General features: G+C 52.4%; 1 protein-coding gene across 1 annotated transcript; it reads right to left on the reverse strand.

Moving 5' to 3' along the window:
• Positions 1-4,707: 4,707 nt before the first annotated feature.
• Positions 4,708-18,549, reverse strand: PLPP7 (phospholipid phosphatase 7 (inactive)). Its single transcript, XM_085076987.1, has 2 exons — positions 17,498-18,549; positions 4,708-5,546 (listed from the first exon to the last, which is right to left on the reverse strand). The coding sequence occupies exons 1-2, from the start codon at positions 17,946-17,948 to the stop codon at positions 5,182-5,184; spliced, it is 816 nt and encodes a 271-aa protein (XP_084933113.1). The 5' UTR covers positions 17,949-18,549; the 3' UTR covers positions 4,708-5,181.

The raw sequence follows: 18,549 nt of genomic DNA on the forward strand, positions 1-18,549 counted from the left end.
CAGCATCCCTCCACATGCTCCTGTATTTTGCTGATTCCCATTAATCTGTGTTTTATATAACCCCTGGCTTGTGCTGGACACAAAAACGATGCATTACTGTGCTATTAATACACAACTCAAGGTTTAGGATTTAAAGCAAATAAACCCCTTCACAGGAGGGGCAATCCATGACAAACTAGTGCTGGCAGCTCCAAGGTGCAAATCCCAGTGGAGAGGGGGCACCAGCTCTGGACCCACACCCAGATACCAGAGGCTGATTCCTTAATCACCACTGCACTGAGTGTGTTTAAGTATTGCACAGCTCCTTGGCTGGAAGCAAACATCACCAAATGCCCAGAGCACTTTGGGCAAGTGTTTCATGAACATCCATCATTTTAGCTCTCAGCTTCTGTTCCCATTGCTTTTCATTTAATTAATTTCTGCAGGTGTGACTAACCAGCACTGATGGTCTTGCACAAAACTGCTGGTCCGGGGAGAAGAGAGGAAGTCAGAAAGAGTCCTAAGGACATGGGGGTATTGGAGGGATGGGGCAGTTCTGGGGAGTGGACACCAGCTGCACCTGCTTGAAATTTGTTAGGAAAACTGGGAGAGATCCCTGTGCAAAGCCCAGGTCCCATTCTCCAGAGAGGCTCAGAGGAGCCACACGGTAAAGGGAAGAGCACTGGCATTTCCAATGGCCCCGAGCCCACAGGCTGGCCAGCAGCATCTGCCGCAAGGCTCCCACACGTGATCCTGCTCGCCCAGAGCTCTGGAGCCGCCTGGGAGCTTGAGCCAATTTATTCCAACACTGCAATTAGCACTTCATCATGGCCAGACTGTGAACAAAGGCTGTAATACCACCCAGCCTGCTAAGAACCAGGTATTTTCCAGGGAAAGCTCTTCTTTGGCAGGGCTGGCCCCCCTCCCAGCCATTCAGCATCTCCCCACTGCAGCAGGGTTCAGGCACGGATCAGCCTCGCTCAGGCTGTGTGAGGTTAATGGATTTCAAGCGACTCCTGTGATTAACTTTTCCTAAATCTCCAATTCTTTCGTGCCTTCTATTTTTATAAAAAGAAAAGGGAGGGAGGAGGTATTTACGAGGGATTTCACTCAAATAATGAAATAAATGTGATCAGTCGAGGGACCTTTAATCCGCTTTGACTCCTGCGTCCTGGGGAACGAACGAGCACGGAGATCTTTGCTGCTCTGAGTCCCAGCAAGGCACGGAAGGAAACAGCCTCATCCCTGCCTGCCTGGGGGGCAGAGCCCCAGCAACACCCCTAAATCAAGCACTGTGTGCAGACAGAGGCACATCAGCCAGGCACTTGGGTCAACACTGAACAAAAACATCTCTTTGCTCACCTGCTCCCACCCTGCAGCCTACATGTCCATGGCCCTGCCTGAAATCTGGTGTGCTGGGGCAAGAACAGGCCACATCTCTACTTCAGACGACCAAAACCACATAAAAGACATCATGTGTGTTCATGTATCTTTTGTGAGCAGCACCCTCTGGAATATACATGTGTGAAGGGGAGACATCATCCTATTTCCTTAGGCTTTGCCCAATATATTAAACTTTTAGCCTGGACATGACATGGTTAATTCTCACTTGAATAGAAAATCGTCACTGAAAACCATGCAGATGATTCTCCCTAACTGGGGAGAAACCTTTGAGCTCCAAATGTGAATTTGTGGCTGCCAGGGACATCCTGTGTGGCTTGGTGCTGCAGGGTGCAGTGGTCAGGGCTGTGACTGGAGCTGGGGCTGCTGCACTGAGCTCCTGGGAGCCAGGTAAGCCCACGGTTCCCTTAACCCCCCTTAGAAACACCCTGAGTGAATAAAAGGAGTGTGTTTGCCCAAAAAATCCCCAGCCTGGGGTGAACTAGAGCCACACCTGTGCTACTGCAGGGAGATCTTGTGTAAGAGCCTTTCTAATTCCCCCCTGAATCCTCAAATCTGCCAACCCACCCTGCAGCCACCTCCTGGACTTCCCTCCCCTTCAGCTGCCTCATCCTGGGAAGGACATAGACAAGGAGTCACCCTTTCCTGGGGGACAGAGAGGATCCTGCCATGGCAGGGAGGGCAGCACAGCCCTGATGTGGGAAAGGATTTGTCCCACCTTCATTTCAGCACAGCCCCAGCCACAAATATACAAAACAGCTTGTTGGAAAAAAAACCAACCCAGCTTAAGATGAGGAGAGGAGAACTAAACGCCCCAGGCGTTAATGCCACATATGCCTAAAGATATAATCCAGATTTGCTACTTGCCCTGGCCCTGGCACCCTTTTTTATTTTTTTTTTATTTAATAAATTAAAATCTCTTCTTGCTACTGAACATAATCAGCATTAGGGTGAGGGGAGGAGGGGCATTTCACTGTCCGCTGCAGGATCACACACGAAATCATCATTTCAGCAGCCTGGGACTCTCCCAGTAGCACCATGGAGTGCTGATGGCAGCAATCCCCAGCCCACACACTGTACTTGCCTCCTCCTGGCCATTTTCTTAATTAATCTGCTAGACGAAGTGAAAGGCAGAAGATGCCATGGTCAGGACTTCTTCATTCCTTCTGGTTGGACAGGTCTTGGCTTGGAAGGACCACTCCTCCTGAGCCTCACGCTGAGCCCTGTGTGGCTGAAATTGGGGATCTGAAGGCTCAGGCAAAACACTCCCATTCCTGAGCAATCCCAAAGGATCTCAGACCCTCAAACCATTTTTCCTTTTGTCTCTCCCCACATTGCCATGGTGAGCACCTGCACAGAGCAGCCCCAGAGTCCTGCTCCAGCTCCCAGGGATAGGGGACACAGCACCCACCATCCCTGGCTGTTGCTATAGAGACAGAAGCTGCTTTTCCCCACAGTGATGCTGGTTGTTTCTGAGCAGTACCTTCAGCATGGCAGGCAGCAAAAGAAGGATCAGGAATATCTTGGCTTGCTGGGAGGTCAGCCATGGCTGAGGCAAGGCTCTGCCAAGCCCTTCCTGGTGCCTCTGTGCCCCAATCCACACTCACCTTTTGGGTCTCCCAAAACCTTCCCTTCAGTTGCTCTGGGCACTGAAGTACTGTGGGAGAGAAGGGGCACAGGCTGCATGGGGACTGAGGAGGAAGACTCCCTAGAGAAACCCTGTGTGGGACAAAGCCCTATCTTGTGAATCCCAACTCACCCCTGTGAATCACCCCAGCTCACCTCTCCCTGCCCTCCCGCCTTGCTTTGCAACCATGTGCTGGGATGACACCAGCTCAGCTGATCTAACCCACTGTGGCAGCTTCTCCAGGCCATGCTCTCCTGATTACACCAGCAGAGATCAGGAGCAACTCCTACAAAGCCATCCTGCCACCCTGGATATACCAGGAGAAGACAACACAAGTGCAAGGAAACCTGGACCTGTGACATGACTGTAGAATCATCCAGTCTATTTGCAAAGGTTCAGTGAATTCTGGAGCTACAAAGTGAGAGTTTCCCACAAAGCCATGGGGAAAAAGGCATCCCCTGCTCCCTGCCCCTTCGGGAACCTGTCATCTCCAGGTACACATTGGTGCATCACCCACAGTCAGAGCTCAGAACGTGCTGCTATTCTTGCAAGGGGTGAGGATAAACTCTACCACGTGCAATAATGCCTGGAAGGAGTAAAAAGCACCACAGCTCACTCCTTCACAGAAATCTTTGCAGGAGAAGGAGGCTGGCAAAGGAAAACCCTGATGGCAGGGTAGCACCTCCCTGCTCCCAGCCGCAGCAGCAGGAGGGAAGCAGGACACCACCAGCTACCCCCGCTGCTCTGCCTGCTGCTGCACCAGCCTCCAGGGACAAGCCTGAGCTCTCCCCTTTCCTCACACACTCACTGACAGCCCTTCCCAGGGGACATCTCATCCGTGAGCTCCGTGGGAGGCTTGTGTTTGAAGGATGTGGATTCCTTCCTTAGCACACTCCTGCTCCAACCTCGGAGCCGGCAGCGCGGGAAGCAGCAGCTCCCAGGGCTCTGCGCTGACATCCCAGCTGGAGACGCATGCCAGGGATAGATTTTCTGTTTAGCTTCTTTTCATATTAATCATCAAAGAGCAACAAATGTCAGCAGCTTGCAACAGTCATTAGCTGAATGTCTTCTCACCAGCCCCTGTAGGAAGAGGCTTCCCAACATGCAGGGAGACATGACAGCACAGGACCCAGCTGGCTCCTCCCTGGCCTTGCAAACCAGGTGTATTTTGCTCCCTTGGGATCCACAGGAGGACAGGGATGACAGGATCCCTCCATTCTGCAGGATTTATCCAGTCAGGGAAGATGCTATGTCAGATAGTATCTACCACCTGCCAAACATCAAACTGTCTTCTAAAGACCGATAAACCGCGGAGAACTGGCACATTCTGTTCCAAATATGGGATTTTCTTGTGGCAGTTGTGAGGGGGGATCCATTTCAGAGACAGCACATTAGGCATGGCCACCACCCACATAAGGATCCACCAGGCTTCAAGGAGGCCCCTTGTCAATAATGGGAAGAACCAGCACCACGTCAGGGCATCCTGTGTCCCTTACCAGACTAAAAACTCCTCACACACCCTCACAGATCTTCCTTCAATGTCCTGAGCACCCATCTCGGCCCATCCCACCCAAAGCAAACCATTGCTTGCAGCCCCTCAGGCAGCAAGACTGCAGGACCTGCTGCATGCTGAATGTGTATCTCCAAGCCACACTGGGCTGGTTTCGTCCTTTCCCTCATGATAAGAACCAAACAGGGCAGGACTTTTATGATTATTTATTATCTGTAAAGTGCCAGCAGTGTCCTGACTCTGTACAAGACACAACTGCTGGGCTTACAAAAAGAAAGAAAGCACTGTGGCCAAAATTATTTATCCTCTAAAAAGTTAACGAATGTGTTCTCAGGAAGCTCTCAGGCACTGCCCATCCTGAGGACATGTCAAGGTGCCAGTATGAACCACCTAAAGAAGGCAGACATGGAGCTCTTTACTCTCACCTGTAAAGCTTAATTAGGCTGCTGTCCAAACACAGCTTGAGAATATGGCCAAAACACAGGTATGGCCCTTGATTGCTAAAACCCAATCCATTACAAGAAACTTTTTTTTTAAAGGTGGGGAAGCGACATTAAAAAACACCACAACTCATGGAAGTTACAACTGCTTCCAACAAACAACACGTAGAAAATACTGGGAGGGGGACTCTCAAAGTATCTTCTAGTTTCCAAGTCCTCCATGTTCACCAGATGGATATCAACATCTGACACGTGTTGGAAGACATCCATATCAACTCCACCAGCCTGAACTGCAAGTAGCCGAAAACAAAGCCGGAGAGAACATCTGTGATGTGGTGCCGTCCGATCATGACGCGGGAGAGGCCAACGCAGAGCGCCCAGAGGACCAGCAGGATGCGGAGAGGGATGGCCAGGACCAGGTGGTTGAGGAAGAACTTGGAGAGCATGGCCACCCTGCTGGCGTGCCCGGCTGGAAAGGCGTAGGTGTCCATGGTCAGGTAGTCCAACAGGCCGGGGTTGATGTCATACGGGCCCTTCCGCTTGGCCAGCTTCTGCAAACCTGCAACAATCATGATGTCCAGGAGCAGGGCTGCAAAATGGGAGACAGAGAAAGCAGCAGAGTTGAGGGCAGTTTTCAGTGCAGAACATTAAAGTGTTGTCATTGTCTCAAAATAAAAATTTGGGCTCGGCTCCGGCTAGATGCCCACGGTTCAGCTGCACACAACCACCCATCCTCAGGTCACCACCCAAATGTTGATTAACCCTCCCAGCCTGCCCACAGAGGAGGCAAATACCACTGTCACCATCTGACAGAGGAGAACCCCAAACCACAGAGGCAAGAGATCCACCTGCGGAGGAAGAGAGCAACTGGCAACACTAAAATTGAAACTCTTTTGGTCCTCAAACCAACACTCTAGGTATTCTGTTGCTGCCTCCACCCTGTGCTTTAGAAACCTCGTGCAGCAAGGTCCCTGCCTGGGGCTCTCTGCCAGTGTGACCAGGCTGCAGTGAGCAGTCTGCTGGAGCAAAGGTGCCCCACAGCACATTCTAGTGTTGTCCCTTGTCCTGTCCCAAGCCCATCACCTCCTCCTGCTCAGAGCCAGCCAGGAGATTGCACCATGCTGACAGATTTCACTAAGAAAAGAGCATTAGGAGCAAGTGAGCTAAGGGGAAAGCCATACAATGAAGACAAAAAGGCTCCTGTGTTAGAAACAGCTCCGTGGTGTGTTGGAGGGTGGGCGACATCCTCCCAGACGTCCCCCACCCACCCCACTTCCTTTGCCAAAGCACCAAACACCCATGAGCCATTTCTTGTTTCTGCTCACCTCTTGCTCCCTGTGACTTTCTCCCTGCGAGTCACCCCACAGAGCCCCTTCCTTCCCTGTGTAAATGCACTGGGGGTCACACACCTCCCAGCCCCAGCAAACCCAGACTGGTGATGGCACAGGGATCATCCCTGCAGCTGCAGCTCTCTACACCAAATCACCTTTCTTCCCTAACAGCTTCAGGAGTGAAACCCATCAGCACTTGTCTACATCATCCTCCTCTTCAGCCCACCTACTTCGTCCCAGCCGACAGGTACTGTCATTTCTATTTCCTAGCATCAATTTTATTCCTCTTTAATCCCTTCATCTGCTTTCCCCCAACCCTCCTAATTAGTCAGAGTGCCAATTTCAGCTCCCCACAGCAATGACAAGGATATATCTGCCATCACGAGCACAGCCTGCTCCCTCAGCAGGAATGCCAGGGGCCAGTTGTTTGGTTCCCTGGCCCTGGTAAAGACCATTCCTGGAGAGCTGACAAGGTTTCAGGAGGATGGATGGGAGTGCAGTGGTGGTGGGGATTGGAAATGAGATGGGAGGCACCTCCTCCTGCCTGCTCAGCACCTGGCAGGAGCTGGGAAGTGAGGAGCTGTCACAGCAGCTTTGCTCACCCACCTTCCCCCATGTGCCACCCCCAGCCCCCAGCAGGGCTTTGGGAATGGGCTGGTATTTATCCTGGCTGAACCTTATCCTAATGGGAGACTGCTTTTCTTCCTTGCCTGCAGGGCCTCTTGCATGGGGGAGTAGGACAGCAAGACCTTCTGCCCAACACGTGATGACCTGGGGTCTCAAAGGTATGGAAGGCAGATGGAGCAGAGGAAAAGGTCTGGACACCAGCTCCTTGCTGGCACGGACAGTAGCAGGGATCCAGGCTAGACACGAGAAGCTGCCAGGGAGGAAAGGTTCATGGGTGGCACCTGAACAAAGGTGTCGAGGCTGCTTGTGGTGAGGGGCTGGTCACACCACTGGCAGCAATGGGTTTAGGAATCAAGGACAACCAGGGACTGTCCAGATCCTGCTGGATGTGACCAGCAGACAGGGAGAGAGCAGGGGGAGGTCTGCAGCCCACCAGGACCCCAGCACTCAGTGGAGAGGTTGTCTGCAATTTGCTGGGTTTTTTTTTTTGATGGGCTGGCCAGGGGAAAGAAGGGGAGGGAGGGATTTCAGACACAGGCTGTGGAGCCCTGGAGCAGCCACTCACCCTGGCTCCCTCTAAGGTCAAATGCTGTCAGCCCAGGCCTGGCTGACCATTACGGAGCTGCGCTGCTGCACACAGCTCTGCTCACGCTGGGCTTCCTAAATCACCCCCAGCCCAACTCCTCACCCCACCAAGCAACCCCCCTGCAGCCCTGATCCAGCAAAGTTCTTCAGGGGATGATTTTCAGAGCTCACTGGCTGCATTTCCCACCAGTCCCATCTCACCCTGGACGAGAACTGTGAAACCGAAGCTCCGGGATGCTCTCTCGGGAAGCCAGACTCATCAAAGTCTCGGGAACCCAGAAGCATCAGAGAGATGATGCACCAGCGCTGCCAAGAGAAGACTCTGGCCCAAGCTGCTCCTGCTGAAGTCAGCACCCATTGCATTGCTGAGGAGCCCAGCCAGGGCTCCAGAATGAGTCTGGGCACCCCAACGGATCCCCGTGTCTCCTCTGTGGTGTTCAATGAATTCCCTACAGACCATTCCCCACCAAACCTGCCCATGGATCAGTAGCACAGATGCCATGTGCTTGTCTGTTCACCATTGCCCACCAGCATTTTGCGCTGGCAATATTTTTTTATGGTCAAAGGTGATGTCAGGGCAACTCGAGGGATGCAGGCGTGTGTGCATGGAGGTGTTCAGGGCATGCAGAACAAGCCAAAGAGCAGTTTTAATAATCCTTTCATTCAGAAGATGAATAAAATGGGCCTTCAGTACTGCTAGCTTTGATTTTCATCAAATGATGCACAGAAAGCAAAAAGCCTCGTTTGCCCACATTTCAAGATCGGAAGGCATGACAGCATTAAAACCGGGGGTTAATTTGCCGTTAAGAGAAAAAAAACCATGAAAGATCCCTCCATCTGGTGCTTTTTCTGCCACTTCCCCTTGCACTTTCTGTTCCTTTCATGGAGATTTCTTTATGAAACAGCCCCAGCAGCCTGCCCTACCCCGGCCCCTGAGGCGTGAGGGTCCCACTGCTCTCTCCCAGTGCTGGGTCTCTGCTGTTCTCCTTCCCTCTGCTGCTGCTGCTGCCGCCGGCGCTGGCAGGGTGAATCAGCAGGCAGCACTGCTGCCGCCGGTGCTGCCAAGGGCTCATCCTTCAGGAACAGACACAGACAGTGCCGTTGCCCAGCAGCCCCATCCCCGGCCCTATTCCCTTGCAATGCCATGACCTACATACCCGCTTGGACCTTGGCTCGCTTCCCTCCTCCCCTTAATGCTCAAATCCTCCCTCCTCAGGTGGGCACAGCATGAGGCAGGGAAGGGGTTAACTTTACCGTGGGTGCTCCAGCTGCAGGTTGGTGGCCCTGCATTGGGGACAGTTCCTGCTGTTGAGCCCAAACCCCCCGAGCCTTGCACCTGCCACCTGAAATCAGCACTGCCACCTCTGCTCTGCCCTTCCCTGCTCCCTCACTCAGAGCCCTGCAAATCCTTCAGGCTGGCCTGGCTGGAAGTTGAAGCAAACACAGCCCCTGGAGAGCCCGAGGAAGGGACCTGCAGCTGATGTACCAGCCTGCACTGCTCTCTGGGGACCCTCGGGGCTGTCACAGGCACAGCAGAGATGCCAGAGTGCCACCTGACTGAGGGTGAGATGAGAGGAGCAAGGAATTTTAATTTGAAGCATTTTTTTCAGCATGCCTTTCTCCCAGAGCCAGGTAGCACTGGATTTAAAGCAGAGGCATCATTGGATGGTAAAATCCAGGTAGTGCTGAATTTAGGAGCAAAGGAAGGCTTAGCTCTTGCCCATTTCTTGCTTCTTTCACATTTTTCTGAAAAAGATCAGGAATTTCCCCATTGACCTGGTGTTAAGGGAAACAATCCTTCAGATTTCCAGTACAGAACCATCCAATCCCCAAATCCTACATCAACATCTAAAACTTCCATCAAACCAAAGCAAAGAGCAAGTCTTGTCTTGCCTGTGACAATTTTAGCATCAGAGATCACCTTGGTATTGTAAAAAGCCAACATCTGGCATTGGACACACAGAAAATGAGCTCAAAGTGAGCCCCCTGGGCAGGCCTTTTATATCTATTAATAAGGAAAGGAAAACAATTATCTGCTTGCTATCCTACCACCGAATGTTAGGAGCCCATTAGGAGCGGAGAAGGGAGCAGAGGAGAATTGGGCAGGCAGAGCACAAGGACAAACCTGAACCATTGTCAGCAGAACCAAACCAAACCCCAAAGCTTGTATTTAAGAGAAATCAAAACAGTTGGATGTCCCCTGTCACCACAAGGTCCTGTCTGTCCCTGAGGTGCCACCTCTGCTTCCATCCCTTATGGCTGAGAGAGGCTGAGGATGGTGTGAGCACCCTGGAGTACATGGTCTGCTCCAGGCTGGAGCCAGGCAGTGTCTCCAGGGACAGAGCAGATTCCAGCTGGGATGTTTATATAAACATGTTATCAAAACCACAGCTGAAAAACAACCTGGGTGCAGTGCTGGGGGCAGGGGGGGAGCAAAAGAGGAGAAAGCCAAAAAAGCCCTTGGCCTCATCTGCTCCTGCAGCCCAGATCCACATGACTTCACACACACGGGGCTGCCTGGATGAGACAAGGCTGCTCTCCAGAGCCCAAGCCTGTGAGGTTGGGATCAGAAACAGTCACAGGCTGGACTCAGCCTCCCAGAACTGTGGCTGAGCCCATGGGGAGAGGAAAGCGGGGAGCTAAATGCTCAGGAATGATGAGAGAGCCTAACTCATGATCTCAGGAGGCTCTCGATGTGGGAGCAGATGTGCCTCAGACAAGATGTGCACAGAGCAGAGCCAAGCTGGTGACAACTCACTGCCTGGGCTTCAAACCCACCGTGCTGGAGGTGCCATGTGCTCCCCACTGCAGCTGCTGAGGCCACGTGTGGGGCCAAGACTGGCTTTGAAGGCCCTGTATTGCTCAGATTACCCACCCTCAATTAGGAGTGAACTCTGGACAAATGCCACCATTCCCAGGAAACAGTTTCTTCAGCTCCATAATTAGAATTCGTAATTTTTTTCCCCATTTTTCTTTTTTACTCACATGCCCCCTCCTACTCCTTCTGAACTTCCCAAATCTCCCGCAGGCATTAGGCTCCCTGACCTGGAAAATGAGCTGTTTGCAGCCTTATCTGGTTGACATTAATGAAAGATGCAGGTTCCAAAAGAATCTTCACCCTCTCTCCAGTGGAGTCAGCGGCAGCTGGAAGAGGTCCACTCCTCTGGAAATGAACCCCTCCATTCCATTTTGCTCCCCAAATGTGGCACTATTGGGTGGAGGAGCTGAAAAAAGCACAGATGGCATGACACATTGAAGAGCCAATGAATCAGGCATTGTGGTGTTTGGGGGGGGGTTATTTTTTGGCTGAACAAGCAGCAGCGTGGGGTAAGTGGTCATGGGGAGGTGAAAAAATGGTGGAAAGCAGAATTGTGCGATTAATTAAAATAAAAACCCACAACAACTAAAAATAGATTTGCTACATTCTAGATGATTAGAAGCAGCCCTGAGTGCAAACACAGGCTGCCTGGAGTTCTCCCCTTGGAAACACTGTGCCCTGGGAGCTGGGAAATTTGTACTCAGCATCAAATACTGAGCGGGGCTGCTTCACTGGGGTTCTGCACAGGCAAGAGGGGGAGCACAATGAAAAGGGCTTATGCTGCTGGGGAAAAGGAGCTGAGCAGCCCCCAGGATGGCTCATTGGCCTCTCAGAAGGGCTCTGACAGCTTGAAATGCCCCTGAACCCCATGGCAGCAGCACAGGTACCATCAGCACATCCCAGAACCACACGCAGCAGAACCTACAGTACTGTATGGGGTGAGCTGGAGGAAGAAAAGTGCCTTGGGCTGAGGACCAGCAGCATGTCCCAGCCCACCAAGGCTGGGCTCCTTGCTCGGCCTCAGTGCTGTTTGGGCTTGTATTTACACTGCACTGCTTTCAATGAGGCGAACTGGCAAAAAATAAAAATAAATTTTAAAAAATTTAAAAAGAAAAAAAAATACCCAAAACCCCCCTAAAACTAAAAATAAAAATAAAGGGTCTGATTCTGTGATGCTCAGAGGATCTCCAACCATCACACCTCCCAGTGTGGGCCCAGATCAGGTACATCTGCCAGCATCCCTGTATAGATGGAAATGGTTCTCTGCTCCAGGTTAAAACATGGAGGTTTCCTCAAAGCAGGGGAAAAGCAGAATTCATCTGATGTCCCTTTCCCACCACATCCTCCACCAACCCTGACCCAGAGCAGGAGACCGGAGGGTCTCTCCCTGCCTGCTGCTCCTCCCAGCACCTCACCTCACTCCCCACCTTCCTCTTCCCAGCCACTGCTCCTGTCAAGGCGTGTTAGAGGCAAACACACTCACCCATTTCCTGGGATCTCCCTTCGGGCCACAGCCCGGCTCAGCTTCCCCAGCTCTGCCCGAGTCAAACAGCTCCTGTCCCCTCGGAGCTGCAGGCAGGGGCAATGGGAAGTTGTTCCCGGAGTGACAGACATAAGGATGACTCATTTCCCATGTTTATTCCCCCTCTTCCCATTCAACAACCCTCGCACTTCTTTTCTCTTTCGCTCTGCGTTCAGGCTCGGGAACGTTTCGCTGTTTGCTCTGCGAGGGTTGGATTCCAGCTCGCTGCACATTCCCCGAGGGCTGCACTCTGATGCCTGCAGGGCTCGCAGCATCCCCAGCAGCTGGCCAGGACCTGAGCAAATCGGTGCTGCCTGGCCGAGGGGCTGACCGGAACATGGATCTGATGGAGACCCTGTGCAGGTCCCTGGAAATTCCCCCTCTGCCTGCTCCAGCCACAGTCAGATGAGTCCCAGCCTGTCACTGACTGTCCTTTATCCAAAGGGACACTGCAGGCTCGCCAGCCTGCCCTGCAGTGAGCAGGATGCATTCCTGGAGAGGAAGCAGGCAGGAAGGGGGCAGGGAAGCCGGGAGAGCTGGGCACTGCTGGCTGTTCAGAGATGCCTGAGCTCATCAGCTCTGAAGGGATGAAGGCTGAGCACAGCACCCACCAAAGGACCAGGGATTTCAACTGCTGTATCTGGGCAGAACAGAGGCAGATCAGCAGCCTGGAGTGATGAAGAGGAATGTTTAATGCCAGGCTGGACCTGAGTCTAAATGCTGGGTGCAGGAAGTGGGCATCTGCATTGTTCCCTCTGCCTGGCACCTCCCAGGGGTCACTCATGTTGGGTTATTTGGCATTTAAATGTTTCCAGCTCACTGGGCAGATGTGCTGGCGGCTCAGTGAGACCTTGGTGGGCACTGGCAGGGCTGGGAGGGGAGTGGGACAGTGGCTGAGCCCCCTCCATGTGCCAGGCTTGTCCAAGGAGGGATGGTTCTGCAGGGCATCAGCTCCCAAGCTGCTCTCCCCTTCCCTGGTGGAGCATCCTCTGCCCTGTCTGGCTCAGAAAATCCCTGCTCTCACTGTGGAAAAATAAAAGGAGAAAAAATAGACACATCTGACCCCAAACCATCTCTGGGGCTCTGGGCTCAGCAAGCTCTGCTGCATACAGACTGATCCATCTGCCGTGCAGCTCCCTGGCCTCTCAGCTGGGTCTGGGCTGCCCTGAGGCTCGACAGGATCAGCTCATCTGCACTGCCTGGGCATTTCATCTACCCGGTGACCTTTACCAGCAACGGGCTGGACTGTCTGGATTTCCATCACACAGCCTCCAAAGAGAAGCACAAGAACACCTGAAGCACATCCGTATTGCTGGAACAGGGTCAGGGGGGTCTCGAGGGGCTTGGTGAAGGCATTTCTTGCTCTCTTTCCTTCCTAATCCACCAATTTCTTGCAAATCTGATCTTGCTTGGAAGCTGCTGGGGTGGGACCACAGAGTTCTGACTATACATATATATATTTATAATATTTTTAGGGGGCATGCAGGGGACTATCAGAATATCATGGCTTGTTACTGGTCACAGTAAGGCTATGTCAGTATGCAGGGAGAAGGCTGGACAGAGCAAGAACTTCCTCCTTACTGACCTCCAGGAATGGAGAAGTGACCCTGGGCTCCTCCCCTCGTCCTCCTGTGGCATTCACCCATCCCCAGCCTGACAGGCTGCTCGGTGATACATCCACACCCCGAGGCACTGCTTCACTTAATGGGATAAATGCTTAGTGACAGCACCAAAGAGCCATCCTGCCCCTCCGAGCAGGATGCAGAGCCAGCTGGATATGGCTGAGCTCTGGGACCAGTGTCACTGAGACAGCAAAGAGAACACAGGGGCGTTCTCTTCTCCAATCTGGATACCTATTCCAGAGAGCCGTGACCGCAGCACAACCAGTTACTGACACTTTAAACCAAGCAAAAATACAATTTTATGTGCAAAGATAACCCAAGCAGACACCTCCCAACAGCAAAGGCACCCAGCTGGACTGCAGATAACTAAACACAGTGGTGGTTTGGCTCTAAACACAAGAGATGGAGTGACCACTGTGGGAAGGTGACCACATTCCATCCCCAGTGACCATATTCCATCCCCACCGCAGTGAGAAGGTGCCTGCATCTGCAAAGACCATCAGTTTAACGAGATCAATCTGTTTAGCTTAATAAATAGGAGGTGAAAAAAATTACTTGAGCACTATCCAAAATATTGAAAGGCGGAAGAGATGTTGGCTGAAAGGGCTGTTGAGCTGGAGAGAGGAGGGTATGGAGACGCAATGAAGGGAAGAGTCCAACTAAAAGCACTTGTGAGAATCCCTACCCCTGCAGTAATACAGAAATGGCTCTGACAAGTTCACCCTCACTTTTAACTGTACATCAGATTGAGTGTTTGGGTTTTTTCCCTTAACAAATTGAACAGGAATAAATTAAGGGATGTGCTACAGCCTGTATTTTGCCGTGGGTTAGATCGATGATCCAAATGTTCTTTGCTGGCTTTGCAGTCAATGAATCACTAAATTTGGATCCACATCCTCACCAGATGGATCAGAACCAGGAACCGAGGTACCACTGCCCCCAGGGTTTAATGGAGTTTATGTCTGGTTCTGAAGCAGATCTGGGAATTTTATTGGAAGTTTTATAACTGCCTTCCCCCTGCAAGGCCAATTGCAAAGTTCAAATGACTTTCTAAGCACCTTAGTTTCCACGAAACCCTTGTGATTGCAGAGAAAAGCTTGAATGGTCCTAAAAGTTCCAACACAGGCAGACAAATGAAATTAACCTTATAACTGGGGATTTCCTGAGTTACGATTTTCTCAATTTAGCCAAGGGGGTGTGGACCTTCTCCCTGACTTTTACTCTGGGCTGGTGATGCTGAGACAGTCTTCCTGAAAGCATATCCTGGCAGAGGCATTTTTACAGTGGGCACAGATATCTGGTTTCTCCCATCTTTTCAGTAACAGGCTGTGTGAGCTTCTCTGGCTGTTTGGCATTTGCTGGGAAAGATAACTGCGAGAAGGGGAATCAATAAATTCCATCACACATGACAAACATGGAGGGAAAACATTGCTTGGGGTTGCTAATCAACATCTGCAGTGGGGATGGATGGAGCATCCCAGGGTCAGACCCCCTCACCCGAAATGCCCCCACATGTGCTGGCAAAGCCCCTGTGGAGAGCTCCTCCTCCATCTGCAGTGGTGCTCCTGCCAGGTTCCCAGTCCCATTTCAGCAGTCTCCTGTCTCCTCGCCTTGGAAGCCTGATTGCAAATCCTAAACAAGTGCTCTATGATGGTCTGGCTCCCTGCCCAGAGACTGCATCAGAAATTCTGCTTGATGTATCAAACCCTCAGCAAGCAGGGGGAGGGGAGGGGAGGTACAGAAGGGGTGCCACAGACAACCCCAACTCCCCGGCTTCCCTCTTCCTGCAGGGAAGCACCAGGAGATTCCCTTCCCTTTGACCTGTGCCTACCCAGGAGGGCTTTTCACCACATCCTGGTGCATTTGAGCCACAGGAAAGCAGCAGCAGGAAGGACCAAGGATGCCAGATGCAGCAGTGGTGCCATAACCTTCCTGTCTACACAAGACCCCACTTTTCCTGGGACTTGTGGAGGTTCACCATCTCCAGGCTCCCAGCCAGCCTCCTTCCCCACCAGCAGTGCAGATATTACAGCAGCAGCTACTCGGATACTTGGAGTTTCTGACTGCAATCTTAAATATCAGCCCAAGGCCACTCTCACAGCAGAGATCTGCTCTGTGGGGTGACACAAGTGCTGCTGCAGGAGCTCTCACAAGAGAGGCTGAGGGCACCTTGGCCAGTCCCACCAGTCAGTGCTGTCTGTTCAAAGGGAGCCATGGAGCGCTTTGGAAGCTGCCAGACCTATGGAACTGGTCCTTCACACTGGTTAACTATTTCCTTTCTTGGCAGGGAGAGAGGAGAGGTGGGAGTAGTGTGTCTAGGAAAGGAAGCAAGACTTCAGAACCCCCAGCTTGTCCATGGACACCATGTTGGAGCTCAGGAGACCTGGAGATGCAGGTAGTGCTGCAGGGCTGAGCTCTCCCAGTCACCACTCAATAAGTCAGAACATGAGCCCAAGGTGGCTTTGCATTTGGTCTCCTCATATGGCCACAGCAGGGTGAGAAAACCTCCCTTGTTTTTAAGCCAAAAGGGGCATTAGCTCTTTGCAAGGACCTCAAATATTTTGGAGTCAAAGCGGTCGGTTTTCAGGCTCCAACCCCGTCAGAGGCTCTTGGGTTGGAGACATCTGGAAACTGTGCCGGTTGCTGTTAGTCACCTACTATTTCATCCTCGTGCCCTTTTAAATGGATCTGCTCTTCCCAGCGAGGGGCTGACCCCGAGCACTGAGGAGCCCCTGGAAGAACTGCTGACGTGGGCAGGCTCTGCATCACGCTGGTGCTATTCTGGCTTCTTCCCTGCCACAGCCTCCCCCCATGAGATGTCCCAGCACGAGGACAGTCTCCTCCAAAGGCACAGGGGAGAAAAGGCAGCTACCACTGTGCTTTTCAAGCCAGTCCAGCTCAGTCTTCACCCCCTCTGATGAACTTGTGAAAAAAAGCCCAAACCTGGGGCTGTGTTGCTGAGCTCTATCACGTCACAGCCAGCCCCTGCAGACAGGACGTCCCTTTCCTGTGGTGCCTGTGAAATAAAGTGTCCCTACGGCCCCTAAAAATGCTCCTTGAGAAAAAAGTGTCTAAATCCAATGTTTTCAATTTCTCCTACCAACCAAAAGTGGGATTGCTGTGTTTTTAAGGAGGGTGGGTCACAGCCAGAGGAGAGGGTAATTAGTCACAAGGCAAAATAGGACAACTGGACCCTGTGCCAAAGGCAGAAGAGAGAGGAGAGCAAGGTCCTCAGGTAGACATGGCCAGGGCAGGTTGGGGTCAGGATTCAAGGCAAGTCACAGCTAGAGCTCATCCTGGTCACTGGTGGGACATCAGTCCACACCACGGGTGGGATGGAGAAGCCAAACCCTTCAACACATCCCAATCCCCAGAAACAGGGTCACTGACCACCACCATGCAAGGAAGGACTAGCAGGAGAGCCAGAGGCATCCCAGCCTGCCTACACAGCCTCTGGGTCAAATTAGCACATGGAAATGGGGACAGCAGCAAAGAAGGTACCCAAGGGAAGGAGGATGTGAGAGCAAACTGCAGCAGGGAAGGTGACAGGACTCCATCACGTGGAGCCAGGCTCTGGTCAAGAAGGTGACAAGGGGATGGAAATAACATCCTCAGGAATTGATCCAGATAGTAAAGACTGATATATTTATACTTTCCCCACCTACCACACACCGAGGCAGATGACCACAGATTAAATAAAAGCCATCACTGCTGGTATCCACCCTCCAACCAGAGACGGTCCCTCAGTCTCACAGGACAATCCTGTCCCACACCAGACCAGGGGCCTGTCCCTGCTCCATGGGTGTCTCCAGCTACACAATTACTCCCATCCCTCTTAGACAACTTCTTGCTACACCCATCATCCACAGCACCCAGGACTAAGAGAGCCAATAAGTGCAGCATTCACCCTAAAGGTCACTCCCTGCTTCCCGACCACATCGGATGCTGGGAGCAGCCAGAGGAGGAGTCCCAGTGCTGCTGTCCCTTGTGACCAGGGCTGGGCTTTCCCAGCAGGGAGGGAGGTTTGCCACTCACCTAGCAGCAGGTTCATGAGGACCTCTTGGCCTGCCAGCGTGCTGCTCTTCACCAGGCAGATGAGTGTCCCCGCAATCCAGGGGATCCCGTGCCCCGTTATCCCCAGGAGGTTGATCATGGAGCGGGCACCTCCCCAGGAGGAGGCTCTGTTGGCACACACTCCCAGCCTCTTGGACATGCAGATATCGATGGCCAGCAGCGAGTTGAAGGCGATTCCCTTGAAGGAGGGGTTGAGCTGCATGCAATCCTCCTCGGGCAGCTGCTGCGACTGCCTGCGCTCCTTGGGGTTGGTGTTCTGGGCACCGGCTGCCCCGGCCTGGCCGCTCTGCTTCCTGCCGGAGCTCCTGCTCTCCTGGTTCCCCTTCAAGGGCTGATTCAGGGAGAGGAACTCTGCCCTGTTGAGGACATTGTTCCTGTCTCTGGCCCTGGACCGTGGCTGGGATGCTGGCATTGCAGTCTCTCTTTAACGCAACCTGCTCTGCAAATACCGGGAAGGAGAGAAATCCCTCTTCTCCCTGCAGCAAGCTTCCCCCACTCCCACCCTCACAAGCTGTGAATTTGGGAAGCTACAAAGGTTCCCCTCTGTTGCAGTTGCCCCCAGCACAGACTGCAGCTGTTAAATATAGAGTAAGGAATGCACATGGCTGTTTACTTCATGGGCCTAGCAAGCTTGGAAGGAAAATTAATGCCAGGCTTGGCAGCCACTCCAGTGCCAGGGAAAAAGGTTAGACAGCCAATAGATATGAAGAAGAGGAGGGAAAAACATTGTGCCAAAGGTTGGTTGCTTCTGGCCTGGTCTATTTAAATCTTCCAATTGCTTATTCCCCTGGGCTGCAAGGGAAACTGGGAAACGTAGTTCTTTTTGTGCTGCAATTCACATTTCAGTACCAGAGCCAGAGCTGGAGATGATGGCATCCCCCTGCCCAGGGCAGCCGGCATCACTCCTGCAGGGGCTGTGCTGCATGGCTTTGCCACACCAGCACCAGGTGTTGCTCAGGGGCTTCCCCTCAAGGGGATCTTCCCCAAATCTTCCTGATTAATCTGTTCTGCAA

This window comes from Lichenostomus cassidix, chromosome 17 (assembly GCF_008360975.1).
Source record: "Lichenostomus cassidix isolate B80296 chromosome 17, HeHo_3.0, whole genome shotgun sequence".
NCBI lineage: Eukaryota > Metazoa > Chordata > Aves > Passeriformes > Meliphagidae > Lichenostomus > Lichenostomus cassidix.